We start from the raw sequence: 13,651 nt of genomic DNA, 5'->3' as shown, positions 1-13,651 counted from the left end.
TGGAACCCAGGCCCTGACCCTGAGAAATCGAGATGTTGCCCAAGGGGCCCTTTCCTGTCCTCCTTCCCCCTCCAACCCTGAGCTCCTCAGTGGGCGGCCCAGGAAGGAGAAAGCTTCAGCCGCCTGCCTGCTCGGTTGGGGTGGACCCATCACCAGCCCCACCCAGGGATCCAAGTTTCTCTGTTTACGACTGTTTTCCTGGAACAGCTTGTTTTGATCCAGAGAAATCTGCTGACGCATTGCCTGCTCTCCTCCCTCTGGGTGGAGGTATTTTTAGCCTTATTTGTTGAAAAAAAAAAGGCAGAACCCAAGCCCCACATTTGTCCACCTCCCTGTGGAGACAACCTCCCCCCCCCCGCCCCACCCCCCACACAGGACAGAGATGTCCCTGTATGGCTTTCTACTGTTAAAAAACAAAATTCAACTGAGCAAGTTTAACGACCTAACTGGCTGGATTCAACGATTCAACGAGTTAGGCAGCATCCCATCTGATCCATAGAAAGGAACTCGAGGGAGCTGTGCAAAATAGAAGGGTTTTACAGGCCGAGATACCGTGTGACAAGGGGGTATTAGCGAAAGGAAATGGATTGTTTCAAGCAAGATCACCTTCCTTTGGGGGGAGAGCAAGGCAAGGCAGACTACCTCACTAGGGCTGATCTGGACATTCCTGATTGGTCTGAAGCTGCGGTTAAGTTAGGCATTAAATCTTGGTGGGGCTTAGCACACATGACTCCATTTTAGCTGGGTCGTTTATTTTTAACACTGTCTTCCTCTCCACCCTCCTCAAGGACATTCCTTTCCCAAACAAAACCGGCTGTGTGGAACCGGAGGCCCGGAGAGCTTCTACAAGAGGATCCTCTGAAACTGCCATTTCGTCCTTGAAAATAAAGCGGGTGGACAGAGCAGCTCCAGACACGAGGGCACAAAGAACGGCCTTATGTCCTTTTGCGATGGCGAATCCTAAGCCTCGTGGAACCCGAATGCTTTGTGTTGCTAATTCCCCCTACTCCTACCTTTCTGAAAAATAAAATCTAAAGACGTTTGTTTCTGGGATTTGGGAATCTGTGTGAATGAGGGCGATTCTTAGACCAGAAGTGGAGAAAAGCAAGCTAAGATTTCAGGCTGGGCCCAGGAAGCAACGACACAGCAGTGACTACCACCTCTCAGGCACCTTGTAGATAAATAAAGGGCTGACCCCACAGCCTGGTACTGTGACGCAGCAGGAAAGGAATCTGCTTGGTATTATTCACACTGTACAGCTTTCTAAAACATTCTGACTGGCAATTCTCTCTTCCCACGCTCTTCTCTCAGGCCGAGTCTCTCCAATCGACCCCTGGAAATGTTGCCAGGACAAGACTGCGGGGGCAGATCTCGACGAAAGGTGAGCTGCCAGAATCTTTCCCGGGCAGAGGAGCTCGGCTAAGCAGCCGTTGGGGAACAAGCCTGGGCTTGCCACAAACTCAGTCATCAATGCTGACGGTCACATGAGAGTCATGAGTTTTGCAAGAACCACAAGGAGGGGCCCATCTGCAGATGCCATCTCACTGAGGCTGGGGAAGAAATCTTCCCCAGTTTCCTCCCAGTTGCCAAAGGAGGCTGTCTCAGGGAATGTTTTGTTTGGGGCGCGGGTGGTTACCCTGGGAGGAGGCTTTCCGGGACAGAGTCGGTCTAAGGAGCCATCCTCGCTTGTGGTTAACCTGACCACACAGTCCTCCTTCCACTCTATATACTTCAGGGGGCAAGGTCTGAAAGGAGGGTACCGGGGGTCTCGAGCTGTGATTCTCCCTCACCCTGGCAACGAGATACCACCCGTCCCTTGCAAAAGCCTGACCCAGCGCTCAGGCCTGGGTCCCCCGGGCCTTGGCAGAGGGGATCATAAGTCCAGCGGGTTCTTTTGCCTCTGCTCTAGAAGACCCACGTCGGAGGCCTGCTCTATGTGGGCAGCCAGCAGGCAGTGACCCCAAGCCATCCAACAGGCTCCCTGGGCCCCATCACAGGCTGCAAACTACCCTGGATAAATGCAGTTTTTTCCCCAAAGTCTCCCTTCTTCCCCGCCTCCCAATCCAGAAGTAAAACGGGTTGAATTATCTGCATCCTTTTGGTCTTACAGCCACGCAGTTGTGTACTGTTTTCTGCACTGACAAGATTTTGATTTCATCATTTGGCAATTACTGATTTCCCCTTAATGCATTATGAAAAATCATTCAGTAGCCTATCCCAGGCGTGGTTTTCTTATGGAACACCTCAAACCGTCAGGCCCCTGGGGACAAAATAACAAAGCCGTAACACATTCCCTACAAGCCACCACGCAGGAACATCACGGGGCATTAACGTTTTAATCAACTTGTCCCCCAACCATTCCTAACACAACGACCCCACGGCGGGGTTTCTCAACCAGAGATGCTACAGGCGCAGCTCCGCGTGCGCTTCTGCCAGGCACGGCTGGTCGCCAACATGCGGGCAGCCCCCCGCACCCCTTAGAAATGTCCCGAGTTCGGCCGCCCGGGGCCTCCGGCCGCCCCGCCCCCACCCGCGCGCCTCGGCGCTGACGTCACCGGCGCTCACGCGGCCGAGCCGCCGCCCGAGGAGTCACGCGGCGGCGCTCCGCCGCCACCGCCCGAGGTGATGCGCCCTCTGCAGAGATCCCTCCGCGGCCGCCTGGAATTTTCCAGGCGCTCTGCCGGCCCTTCTTTCGGGCTTATGCGGGGCGGGGCGACCTAAGAAGACCCGGCGTTTGCTTTGGCCCCCTCGGGAATGCGGCCCCAGCCCGCCAACCCGCCCCCACTGCCCGGTCTTTCAGGGAACGGTGTTCCTACTCCCTCGTCCTCCGAAAAGAAAAAGGGGACTCTCCCCCGCGGAATCCTCTTCCCAAATATGACCTTGAAATCTATCTTCCGTGTCACGAGGCACTGCTAAAGGGGAGGCGGGGACAACTGAGGAATCCAGGTGGTGGACGCCCCGGGAGACCGAGACCCGCCTCCGAGTTGTCTCCCTGGGCAAGGTCAGGGAGGGACTTTTTTCCCCTCGCGTGGCGGTGGAGGAATCGTCCCGTTGAGCCGTGCCCCGAGTGATGCGGCCCGGGGCTATAAAAGCAAAAGTTGTGGCCTGTCCATCAGGAGTTAGCGACAGGGAGGGCCGCGGGCTTGGCTGTAGTTTTGGGGGGAGGAAGTGGCCAGCTCAGGGTCTCAGGGGGCAGATGGGGGAGATGACAGGCTTAGATGAGACTCGAGGGGGTTGGGGTAGGAGAATAAGAAAGGTTAAAGAGGAAACGAGATCCTGGGGGACCTATGGTGGGGAGAGCTGCGTTGAAGGTCCCCGCAGTGACCCAGGGGAGCACAGCCCTTTAGCCCTAGCTGTCGCTTCCTTCTGGAGAACGGGAACTTGGCCTCTAGGAGGGCACCGCTCCTGCGTGGGCCGAGCGAGCCCCGTGCCCTGGTTTGTGTGGGAGGAGGAAAGAAGTTAGAAGCAGGAGGAGAACAGGATCTCAACGCCCTTACTGGAGAGGAAGCGGAATTGGGCATTTGGCTCCCAGAGAATGATCAGGAAGGAAGGCAGTGGGGTGCAGGGCCCCAGGAGGGCTGGGAGGGCAGACCTCGAACTCGTCAATGTCAGCAGCCCCCTTTTTTTTCAGAGGGTTGTGAACCCGCGTGGGGATGAGGCCTGGTCTTGTGGATACTGAACTTAGCTTCGCGGGCCTGACAGCTCTGGCCCAGGGTGGTATGTAATTTTGGTTCGGCCTGGGACAGGGTCCAGGCCATGCCCAGCCTGGTGAAACCCAGGTCTGGGTGTGAGGTCAGACCCTTTGTCGGAGGTAAGGGTGGTCTCAGGAGTGACTGAGGAGGTAGGGTGCCATCGAAGCGGTTACTGGTGTGGCGCCTGACGCCTGACAGGCTGGGGCTGCTGAGGCAGGATATTTGTGTGTCTGGGGACAAAACTGACCCAAGCTTTATTTTCCAGGTGGCAGTGCTCCCCTTTGGACTTTTCCTCTAGGTTCCGTGCTAACTTCTTCTGTGAGCTCACTCTGCCCTTCCTCCTCCCTTTAACTCTCTCGAGGTTATCCATTCGTTTAAAACATTGCTTCTGGTAACCTGGTAAGCCTGGGAAAGTTGGCAACGGCCTTGAGAGTTCGGTTATGTCGGTAATCGTGGAGGAGGAGAGGCACGCCCTGCTGAGACTTGGGGTGGGGTGGGGTGGTCTTGCCTGCGGAGAGGGTGGGGACGGAATGTGTACCCTTGGGTGGCCCTGCAGCTATGGCACCAGCTGAAAGTTACGAAATGCCTCATGGACCATGGTTTGTTACTATAGTGTTCATCGTGGTGATCAGATGGCACCAGGAGAAATGGAGCCCATGGCCAGTGTGAGTCGTAGCAGTGCAGGAGGGGAGACCCTGAAGGAGAGAGCCCGCCTAAGTTGATGTCTGCAGATTGAATTTCCAGAGGCTTAGGAGGTGGAAGTTTCTCCAGTGTCCTGTTTCCAGGCCTTGCTCAGGAAGCCCTGTATGCAGGAGGCCACCATTTAAGGTTTTCAGATGAGCTCGCGAGGGGGCAATCATTCAAAGTCCAAAGCAGATGCATCGGGCCATCAGCAGATCTGTTGCTTTGAATGTTTGATCCCGGAGCACCAACCCCCAGGCACCCCTCCTTTTCCGGGGCGGAGGTTTTCAGATGCCGCGTCTTCTAAATTGAGCCTTCGGTCTTTGCTAGTTCTGTGCTACGAACATTGCTTCAAGAAGATTCTTAAGCTGTAGGACGTTGTAACGTGCCGCAACGCAGAGTCATGCCTTGTAGATGAATCTTGCGGATGGAGCCCGGTGACTCGTTCGCCTACCCACGCGCCTGCCTGCCTGCACATTGGTTGGAGGAATTAGTGTGATGGTCTAACCTGTGTCTGGGGAAAGTGTTCACGTTTGAAACGCCTTGAGCAAATACTTAAATGAAGCCTACTGGCAAACCGAAGCGGGTGGGGGTGTGGGGGGGTCGTTGTGTTATGCTACAGTCTCGGGGTGGGTACAAGTTGGTTGTGGCCAAGTTCTGTTAGAAATGGCAGGTCTTTGGGCATTCTGATTGCATCACAGATGACTAAGTGAGGGAAATGGTTGGGGGACTACCAGTGATCTTTGATGCTTCTATATATTTTTTCATGTGGATTTTGCTTGATTTCATTTGAAAGTAAACTTCAAATGGGAGGACCCAACTGAGGTGTGAGGGTTGGGGGGTGGCATTGGTTCTGGCAGGGGTGACAGTTGGAGTGGTACACGTTGGCATTGGTACTGGGAGGGGTAGGGGTGAGGAAAGGGAGAGGGTTGGGTTGATACCGTAAATGTTGCAGAGGGTAGGGGTGGTAGGGAATGGGGGTTGGAAGGGAATTCTGGCAAAAAGGGTAAAATTCTGGGGAAGGTAATCGACTCACAGAGAAAGAAGATACTAGTTAACGCTACTAAATTGTTAGTGCTAGTTACATTGTCTCTCAGAAAGCACAAAAGATTGCTTCAAAACTTTAGAAAGAAGCTAAAATTGTTTTGCCTTGCTGCAAGGTGGGAAAGAGGGAAGACAACTGAACATGAGTACAAGTCCCATGAAAGCTGGGTGGCAGGAGTCCCCATCGGCAGAGTGCTCACCAGCCTTTGCTCCTCCATGAGCTTTTTCAGTGGTTTATATGAAGGTGTGCGGGTGTTGGGGAGCTGTAAGTCTTAGGACTTTAAATGTGCAAATTGTGAGCTTTTAAAGTATTGAAGTTTAAAATGTTGGTGTGCACTTGAGATTAGATGTACTCTTTGGGGTTTGGAACGTTTCTATTTACTGAGATGTTGTGGTTGAAAATTCTGAGCAAAGTGAACGTGCAATGATAGGAATTTTATGTCTCAAACACATCTCTTGTCTTTGTGGTCCGTGTTAATAGCAGTAAAAATTTTTGCCATTAGTGTTTGTAACAGAATAACCTTTTTATGGTCACTGTAAAATTACTGTGATATATAGTAGCAAACAATCCATGTAGCCTTGCAAAGGTTGAGTGAATCGATTCCATCTTTAGTTTGAACATTTGTGCTTTTCAGATTGATCCAGTACTGGAGCAACTCTCAGCCAAAATCGGTTTGGGGAATAGGCAGAATGGTGGTGGGGGGAGCGGGGAGCCTTTACTAGATGTGGTCTGTTTTTAAAAATTCAGGGAAAGACAAGAAAACCGTTTATGATTACGTGTTTCTGAGCTGCATGCAGGGAGTTGGTAAAGTAATACCAGTAGCTCTTTCTCCTGTGCCTCTAACCTTAGATTTCACTAAAAATTTAAGATCCCCAATACCTTTTGCTTCTGGGATTTTTGTCTTCTGGGTTCTTGTTTAATGTTTAAAAATATGTTGGTGTCGTTCAGCTTTTCATCATGACTTGGGTATGATGTAATTCCTGTCCTCAGAATTTATTAGTCATGCACGTATGGGGAAGTGTGTTTGTTATGCTGTTGTGAAATGGAAGCTGTTACACTGGGTGGTTAAAGTACTTCTGTGTTGCTCTGTGCTGAGAACTAGTCTTCTGTTGCATCGTGTACATGATTACTAATCGTTTTCTTTACAGCACAAATAAAGGTTTGAGTTCTAAAACTCTTTAATTTGTATTGCTATCTTATGTTTTTCGACCTTTATCTTTTCTGTAAACAAGTTATCTTGTTGGATGTATCATCTTCTTATAGATTGAGGCCTAGATTTGCTGTTCAGTAGCTTTAAATAATTGAGGTCACTTAGTGGAGTGTGTAGTAACTTCAAATAAAACAAGTATGTCCTCAACGGTCTGCAGCCTGGTGGACAGGAATGGGGGCTCAGCTCACCGTAGGGAGTGTCTAATGGTCGTGCAAACTGATGCTGAACCACCCAGCCGGTGAAGGTCAGTGTCAAGGTCCTGGGCGAGTACTTTAATATCCTGGAACTTTAACTGGTTAGATTTCCAAATGGTATCATTGGAAAGGGGACCTATCATTCCCTTTGCTGAAGGGAGACCGTCTGAAGAATACAACAGACGCGTGTTCTGTGTTTTCTGTACTTGTGGTTTGGGGGAGCTGGAATGTATTTTGGACTCGAATCTAAACACAATTCTCATCTTTAGTACCAAAGACTTTGGTTTGGCTTTATTGGTAAGTGACATGAGTTTGGGCTCGATTGTGCACCTGCTCTGCGGAGCAGGCCAAGGTTAAACAGAGAGTGTGAGCAGAAGCTCTTGGAATCCATAGTTCGTCTCATGTGTCTAAATTGACTCTGTCCTGGGTGGGGAAGTGGCAGGAGGCTCATCCTGGGAGCAAAGTCCTCACGCTGCTGTTGTGTATTTACTCTTGGGCCCAAAGGTTTGCCTCGCAGGAGGCAAAACTTTGGGCTCAGGATAGAAACCCTTGCCAACCTCCGTTAAGGCTTTAGTTTGCAAGGGAGCCGAAAGGGAAGTGTACCTTGGAAGGGGAGAGGAGATGGGACAGGCTAGGTCTGTGACCAAAACAAAGCGGTGGGAGAGCGTGGCCTAGAGAATTCCTCCAAGAGCAGGCATGGGATTGGCTATGGTCCTCCCTCCTTGTGTCTAGATGGCCTGCGTCTAGGGTCCTGGTAAACCCTCATGTGTCTGCTACTGAGAAACTGGAGATGGGTGCTGGGGAGGAGGAAGTGGCCGGGCAGGGGTGGGGGGTGTGGGACAGGCTAAAGGCTCTGCTGAGAGTGGGCACGGCTGTGTGCAAGTTTCAGGATCCTTTCCCTGCTCGCCTCTCTGGTCCTTCATCCCTGTAGAACAATCTAGGTCTCCTTTCCTATCTTACCCCTTCCCTTCTCTTTGCTTTTTACCCCAGCCCTCCTCCAGCTGCCCTGCCCTCTTTTCAGAACTAGTTTCTCCTTGTTTTTTATATGCTGACTACAAAACTCTTGCTTCCAACCTTGAAGGTAACTGCTATAAATGTTTTTCTAAATGGCAGTGTTTCCTAGCAACTATGTTGGTTGACAAAGGATTTCCATAAGGGTGTGATTGGCACCCAATGGTTGGTATTGGCAGACAGCAGGCAGCTGAAACTCAGGCCCCCTAGCCTCCACCCAATCCAGGGGCTCCTGAGATGGTCTGTGAAAAAGGAGCCTTCTACCTGTTCTTCACCCACAATGATTCTCCCATCAAGTGAGTGGGCTGCAGGTGTGAATGACCGTGTTGATGATTTTTGCTAATCATTTTGCCTTCTCGTGCATAGCTCTGAACTCGGCCTTCTCTCTGAACTCGCACAGGCAGTGGATGACACGATGAAATTCATTAAGTAGAAAATGGTGATCTGGTGCAAGATGAAAGTAATGGGGGCATAAGGATAGCAAAAGTTGCGTTTGGAAGTTCATTTAAAAAGGAAAATAGCCTAAGAGTAAATATGGGTTGAGGCCTCTCTGTGCCCAGGTTGGGCATAGTCAGAACTGCCTAAGTGGCTCTCCTTACAAAAGGGATCAGACGCTAACCACCACCTCTTCCACTCTGCCGGCTGCCCTTGGTTTGTCTTCCTGACCTTGGACATTAAGGGACTTGTAGGACCTCTTATGCAGCTCTGTGTGGCTGAGTGTCTGGAGGAAATGTTAACCTCTGGTCTGCTCTCTATTGTGTGGTGCTGATACTAAATGAAATGCAAACAGGCTTACAGATACTTGTATGTTTTAAGTGTTCGTATTTAACACAGACTGCACCCCTGCAGTCTGGGAGTGGGCAGAGGAAGGTAGCAAAATAACAAAAAATAAAAAGATGCAAAGGTGTATGTCCCTGGGGGTGTGGCCTTGACCTTGCTCTTGTGGGTGTCCTCTCTGCCACCTTCTGGCCTGCTGGGTAAGGACACTGCCTGCTCTCTGCTGCAGGCCCCTCAGCTCTGTGCCGCCTTCCCTCTCTTTTAAATACCTCTTAACTGAGTTCTCACGTATAAAAAAGGTTTATCATGAGGCTTACAAATAAGACAGAAAAACCAAAATCCTCAGTAATTTACTGTTATTGGTATGTTTGCTTCTAGAGTGTTTTTTTCTTCCTATGCATAAGATATGATTTTTTTTGTTACAAAAATGGGATTATGCTGTAAATTGCTTTGCAACTCCTTTCACTTAATACATAGTGAACATCTTTTCCTGTCATTTAAAGCATCTTTTGTGGTGATGTAATCCATCATATGGCTATATCAGTTTAAACAATCTAAGTTAGATGATCTTATTTTCCAGGTTGTTTTTTTTTTTTTTTTTTTTTCTCTTAGGAAGTACAGCTATGATGACCTTCCCTGTGGCTCACACTTGATCACATCTGATATTCTTTCTTTGGGGTATATGAATATATGAAATGCCTATGTCAAACTTAAGATTTTCGTTCATTTATAGTGCTAAATAGCCCTTCCGGAGGGACTTTGTAAATTAATGTTCTCATAATTGAGGTAAACCTGGCTTTGTCTTCCCTTTTCTACAGTATTCCAAGGTATCACTATATTAAAAACCTTATATCTTTACCGCTACTGAGACAGAATATCTGTGGATTGGCCATTTGCAGTGGTGTGTGTGTGGGGAGGGGTTACTTGAGCTTACTAATTGCTCATTTTCCTATTGGTTGTTTTGTAGAAACACATATTAAGGATATTAACAATCTATGTTCAACGTAAATGCTTTCCCCGGTTTTTAGATTACCTTTTCATTTTGTGTATTGTGTTTCAGACATACGAAAGAGTGGCACCATTTTTCTGAGGTCCTTTTGCTATAGTTTCTGCACTCGGTGTTCTGCTTAGATCTCTCCCACCCCAAAAGTATATAAATATTAATCTGGATTTTCTTGTGACACTTACGGCTTAATTTTTTACGCTTAAACATGTACCACAACTGGAGTTTATTGTGCAGCCAGTGGGGGGTAGGGGCTGATGTCTCTCAGAGCCCCCCAGAGCTTGCTCCCCTCCTGGTGTCCCCCGCCCTGTGGCTACATGATTGAGTGGAAGAGTCGCGGCTGTCACAATAGGACAGTTCACTGGAGAAGACCTTGGAGACAGGCAGGTATTGTCTTCTAGTGGGGGCCTCCGTGATGGAGGTTGCATTACCGCATCCTAACTGTTTTGGACCTATGGCAACGCCAGCCCCGGGGGCAGGTGTCCAAAGCAGGTGCCGAAGGATGGATCTGGGTTTTCCCCGACCTGGCCACTTAGAAGATTTATGCACTAGAGAAAGTCACTGAACCCCACCCGCCGAGCCTGTTTCCCTCCTCTGTGAAATGGCGCCAGGTGAACGTGTGTCCTGGGCACACGGCTACTCTTCATCGAGCGTTTGCAGTGCCACCTTCCTCTCATTATCCAGCCTCCTGTCCAACCACTACCTCCTGGTTCCCCCTCCCTGCCCGCCTTGCTCTGAGCCTTTGATGACAATCAGTGTGCATATTCTGGTCTGCTCTGGTTTTGCATTTCTGTTTTCATTTGCATTTCCCTGTATCAGTGGAGTTCACAAACACGTTGGACGTGGCTTTTTCTCAGGGTTGTTAATTCTTCCGTAAGAATGCTATGGATGGGCTTCTAGAGGTCTGTGAGTGTTCAGAAACGGTGTGTATTTTATATATATACACACATATATATATTGTGTGTGTGTGAAAAGCATAAGCTTGCCGAAGAGGCCCATGACCTCAAAAAAAGATCAAATGAAAAACTGCATTATTGTATCCCGTGGTGCTTATACTATAGGATGTCTCCTCCGTCTCCTAAGTAGTAAGCAGTGTCTTGACTATTTTAGGTTGTGCCTGCTGTGAGCGTCTCTGTGAGTGTGGTGTGTGTGTGGCGATGCCTGCTCGGTGAGTATGCACAGTTTCACGGACTCGGATACTCTGCTGAAAGCTTACACTTCCTCTTGTGAGTATCTCCATTTCCCTGCGTATTTGGTGACATCAGATATTTTCAATTTTTCTTATTACAACTTTTTTTTTAGTTGTGGTAAAATACAACATAAAATTTATCATCTTAATCATTTTTAAGTGTACAGTTCAGTAGCGTGATGTATTGTTGTGCAACCAATCTCCAGGGCGTTTTCATCTGGCAAAACTGAAACTCTGTGCCTGCTAAACTCCCCATTCCCTTCTCCCTCCCTCCCCTGGCAACCACCCTTCTCTGTTTCTGGGAGTTTGACCTTTCTAGGTACCTCATGTTAAACAGAATCATACGGTACTTGCCTTTGGTGACTGGCTTATTTTACTTGGCATAATATCCTCAAGGTTCATCTGTGTTATATGTGTCAAAATTCTCTTCCTTTTTACAAGAGCTGAAATGGGCACCTGGTTGGCTCAGTCATTGGAGCGTGCAACTTTTGATCTGAGGTCTATGAGCTCGAGCCCCATGTTGGGTGTGGAGTTTACTTTAAAAAAATAAAAGAGCCGGAACGTTCCATCAGATGTATGTAACACATTTTGTTTACCGCTGGTCAATTAATACCTGGGTCGCATCCACCTTTTGGTTGTTGTGAACGATGCTGCTGGGAACGTGGGTGTGCAAATACCTTTCGAAACCCTGCTTTTATTTCTTTGGGAGATACACCCAGAAGTGGGACTGCTGGATCATATGGTAATTCTACTTTTAATTTTTTGAAGAACCTCCATACTGTTTTCCACCGTGGTTGCACCAGTTTGCATTCCCACCGGTCTGCAAGAATCCCAGTTTTCCACATGGTCCCCAATACTTGCTATTTTCTGTTGTTTTATATAGCAGCCACCCTATTGGGTGTGAGGTGATGTTTCGTTGTGGTTTTGATTTGCATTTGCCTAATAATTAGTAATGTTGAGCATCTTTTCATAAGATTCTTGGCCATTTGAATGTCTTGTTTGGGGAAACATCTTTTCAAGTCCTTCGCCCATTTTAAAATCTGGGTCATTTTTTATTGTTATTGACTTGTAGTTCTTAAACTATATTTTGAATAATAACCCTTTATCAGATAGATGACTTAGAAATATTTTCTCCCATTGTGTGGGCTGCCTTTTCAGTCTGTTGATCGCGTCCTTTGATGCCCAGGAGTTTTTAACCCTCATGTAGTCCAGTGTATCTATTTTTTTACCTTCGTCACCTGTGCCTTTGGTGCCACGTCCGAGAAGTCATTGCCAAGTCCAGTGTCATGAAGTATTTATTGCTACTATTAAAAGGGCTTTGGTAGTCTTGATCCATGTTTTTGAACTTACTGGTTAGTCCGTTTTACCATTTGGTTTACCATCTGCCTTTTACCTCTTTGCCCGCTTACTGTGTGAAATGCCTTACTGAGTTCTATAATGGTCGTAGATTCTTTGTTCCGTTCAGAAGGTAAGCGTTTGCCAGTTATGAGTGTCAAACGTACTCCTTTTTCCCCTTCTGTTGTTGGTACAAAAAGTATCTATCACACAAGGACTTTTAAAACATCCTTCTACCAAGTCTAATAATAATTAGTAAGTCTGTTCATTTTGCTTCTGATTACGTTTTCTTCAGTAGCTAAATGTCTGTGTACTCTTACAGTTTCCTGAGTAGTCTTCACCTTATGAATCCAATTTAGGGGTGAGTCTAAATTGATGAGTTATACTCATAAAGTGGAAATGTCAAACTTTTACTGACTGAATTCTACTTTGCTTTGCTCCAGGTCAGTATTAGTGCCTTGCAATTAATTATCTGCCTGAATCTGTTTCTGGAATTTTTAGCCACTAGTTTCTGTTGTTTCTAGCCAAATACAGCAAATTTTAATGACCATCACTGTTACTATGTTTGAAAACCTAGTATGTGGAGGCTATGCTGCTCCCTTTAAGGCAAGTGTATTCTCTCCTTGTTGGAACTTGAGTACACAGAACTGGGTTAATCTTTGGTTTGTGACATGACATGGCTCTCTTTTATTTGCTTCCTTGGTGTTTTTAATAATGTGGTAAGCATTTCTGAGACTTGTGTTCAGTGTCAAACCTAGGACGTTAGACAGTAGCTTTTTCTACCCGGGTGGTCATCTTCTCCCCCTGCCCCCATCTCTAGGCCAATGTAATCACCATCCCGAATACTGGATTTATCTTTACTTGCTTTCTTTTCATATAACTTAAAAAAAAAAAAAAAAAAAATCCACCTAAGTGTGTTTGTTAAGGAAGCTCCAGGCATTCACAGCCCCTCCAGGACAGCACAGCACAGCAGCTGTGCCATCTGGGATTCTCCATCTTGTCAGGTGGGTTGAGACTTTCTGCTGCCAAAGTAGAGTAATGTGCTATGGAATTGAGTTAAAACTGATCGCTCTCTACAACTGCTTGTCGGTACCAGAATTGAGCATCAGATAGTGTCTGACTTATTTAGACCTAGCAAGACTCTGAGTCCACTTCTGGCGTTCTTTCTCCTAAGCAGGCTGAAAAACCAACTATTCTAGGACAGCAGTTGTGACATCGGCCGAAAGTGGCTTTTAATTATATCTTATTTGTTTGGTCTTGTTGAAATCTTCTTACCTGGCATCTGTCTGTCAGCATTTCTAATCCCAAGTGGAAAAGGCGTGCATCCGGGTGGGGCACAGTCTGCTCCCTCTGCTGCCTGCCTGCCGCACCCAGCCTTAGCTGGTTCCCCCTTTAAGTACGCGCTTCCCCTCAGAGGCCCCCCGAGGGCCAGGAGCACAGATGTGAGCCCTGCTCTGTCTCTTACTCTACTAATAGGGTCATGGGGAGCTTCACGCTGGGAACCACAAGGCCCA

General features: G+C 47.9%; 2 protein-coding genes across 2 annotated transcripts in view; both read left to right on the top strand.

Moving 5' to 3' along the window:
- The window catches only part of FRMD8 (FERM domain containing 8), a 31,774-nt gene extending 30,630 nt beyond the window's left edge, over nt 1-1,144 (top strand). The window contains exon 10 of the mRNA XM_049616498.1: nt 789-1,144. Within this exon, the coding sequence (XP_049472455.1) occupies nt 789-862 (74 nt within the window). The 3' untranslated portion in view covers nt 863-1,144. The remainder of the gene's footprint in view (nt 1-788) is intronic.
- Nucleotides 1-13,651, top strand: part of CDC42EP2 (CDC42 effector protein 2) — a 111,857-nt gene that overhangs the window by 86,904 nt on the left and 11,302 nt on the right. The gene's annotated exons all lie outside the window — the stretch shown is intronic.

The sequence above is a fragment of the Panthera uncia genome, chromosome D1 (genome assembly GCF_023721935.1).
Source record: "Panthera uncia isolate 11264 chromosome D1, Puncia_PCG_1.0, whole genome shotgun sequence".
Lineage (NCBI taxonomy): Eukaryota > Metazoa > Chordata > Mammalia > Carnivora > Felidae > Panthera > Panthera uncia.
The sequence above is the reverse complement of the archived record's forward strand: the minus strand, read 5'-3'. Positions and strand labels throughout refer to the sequence as shown.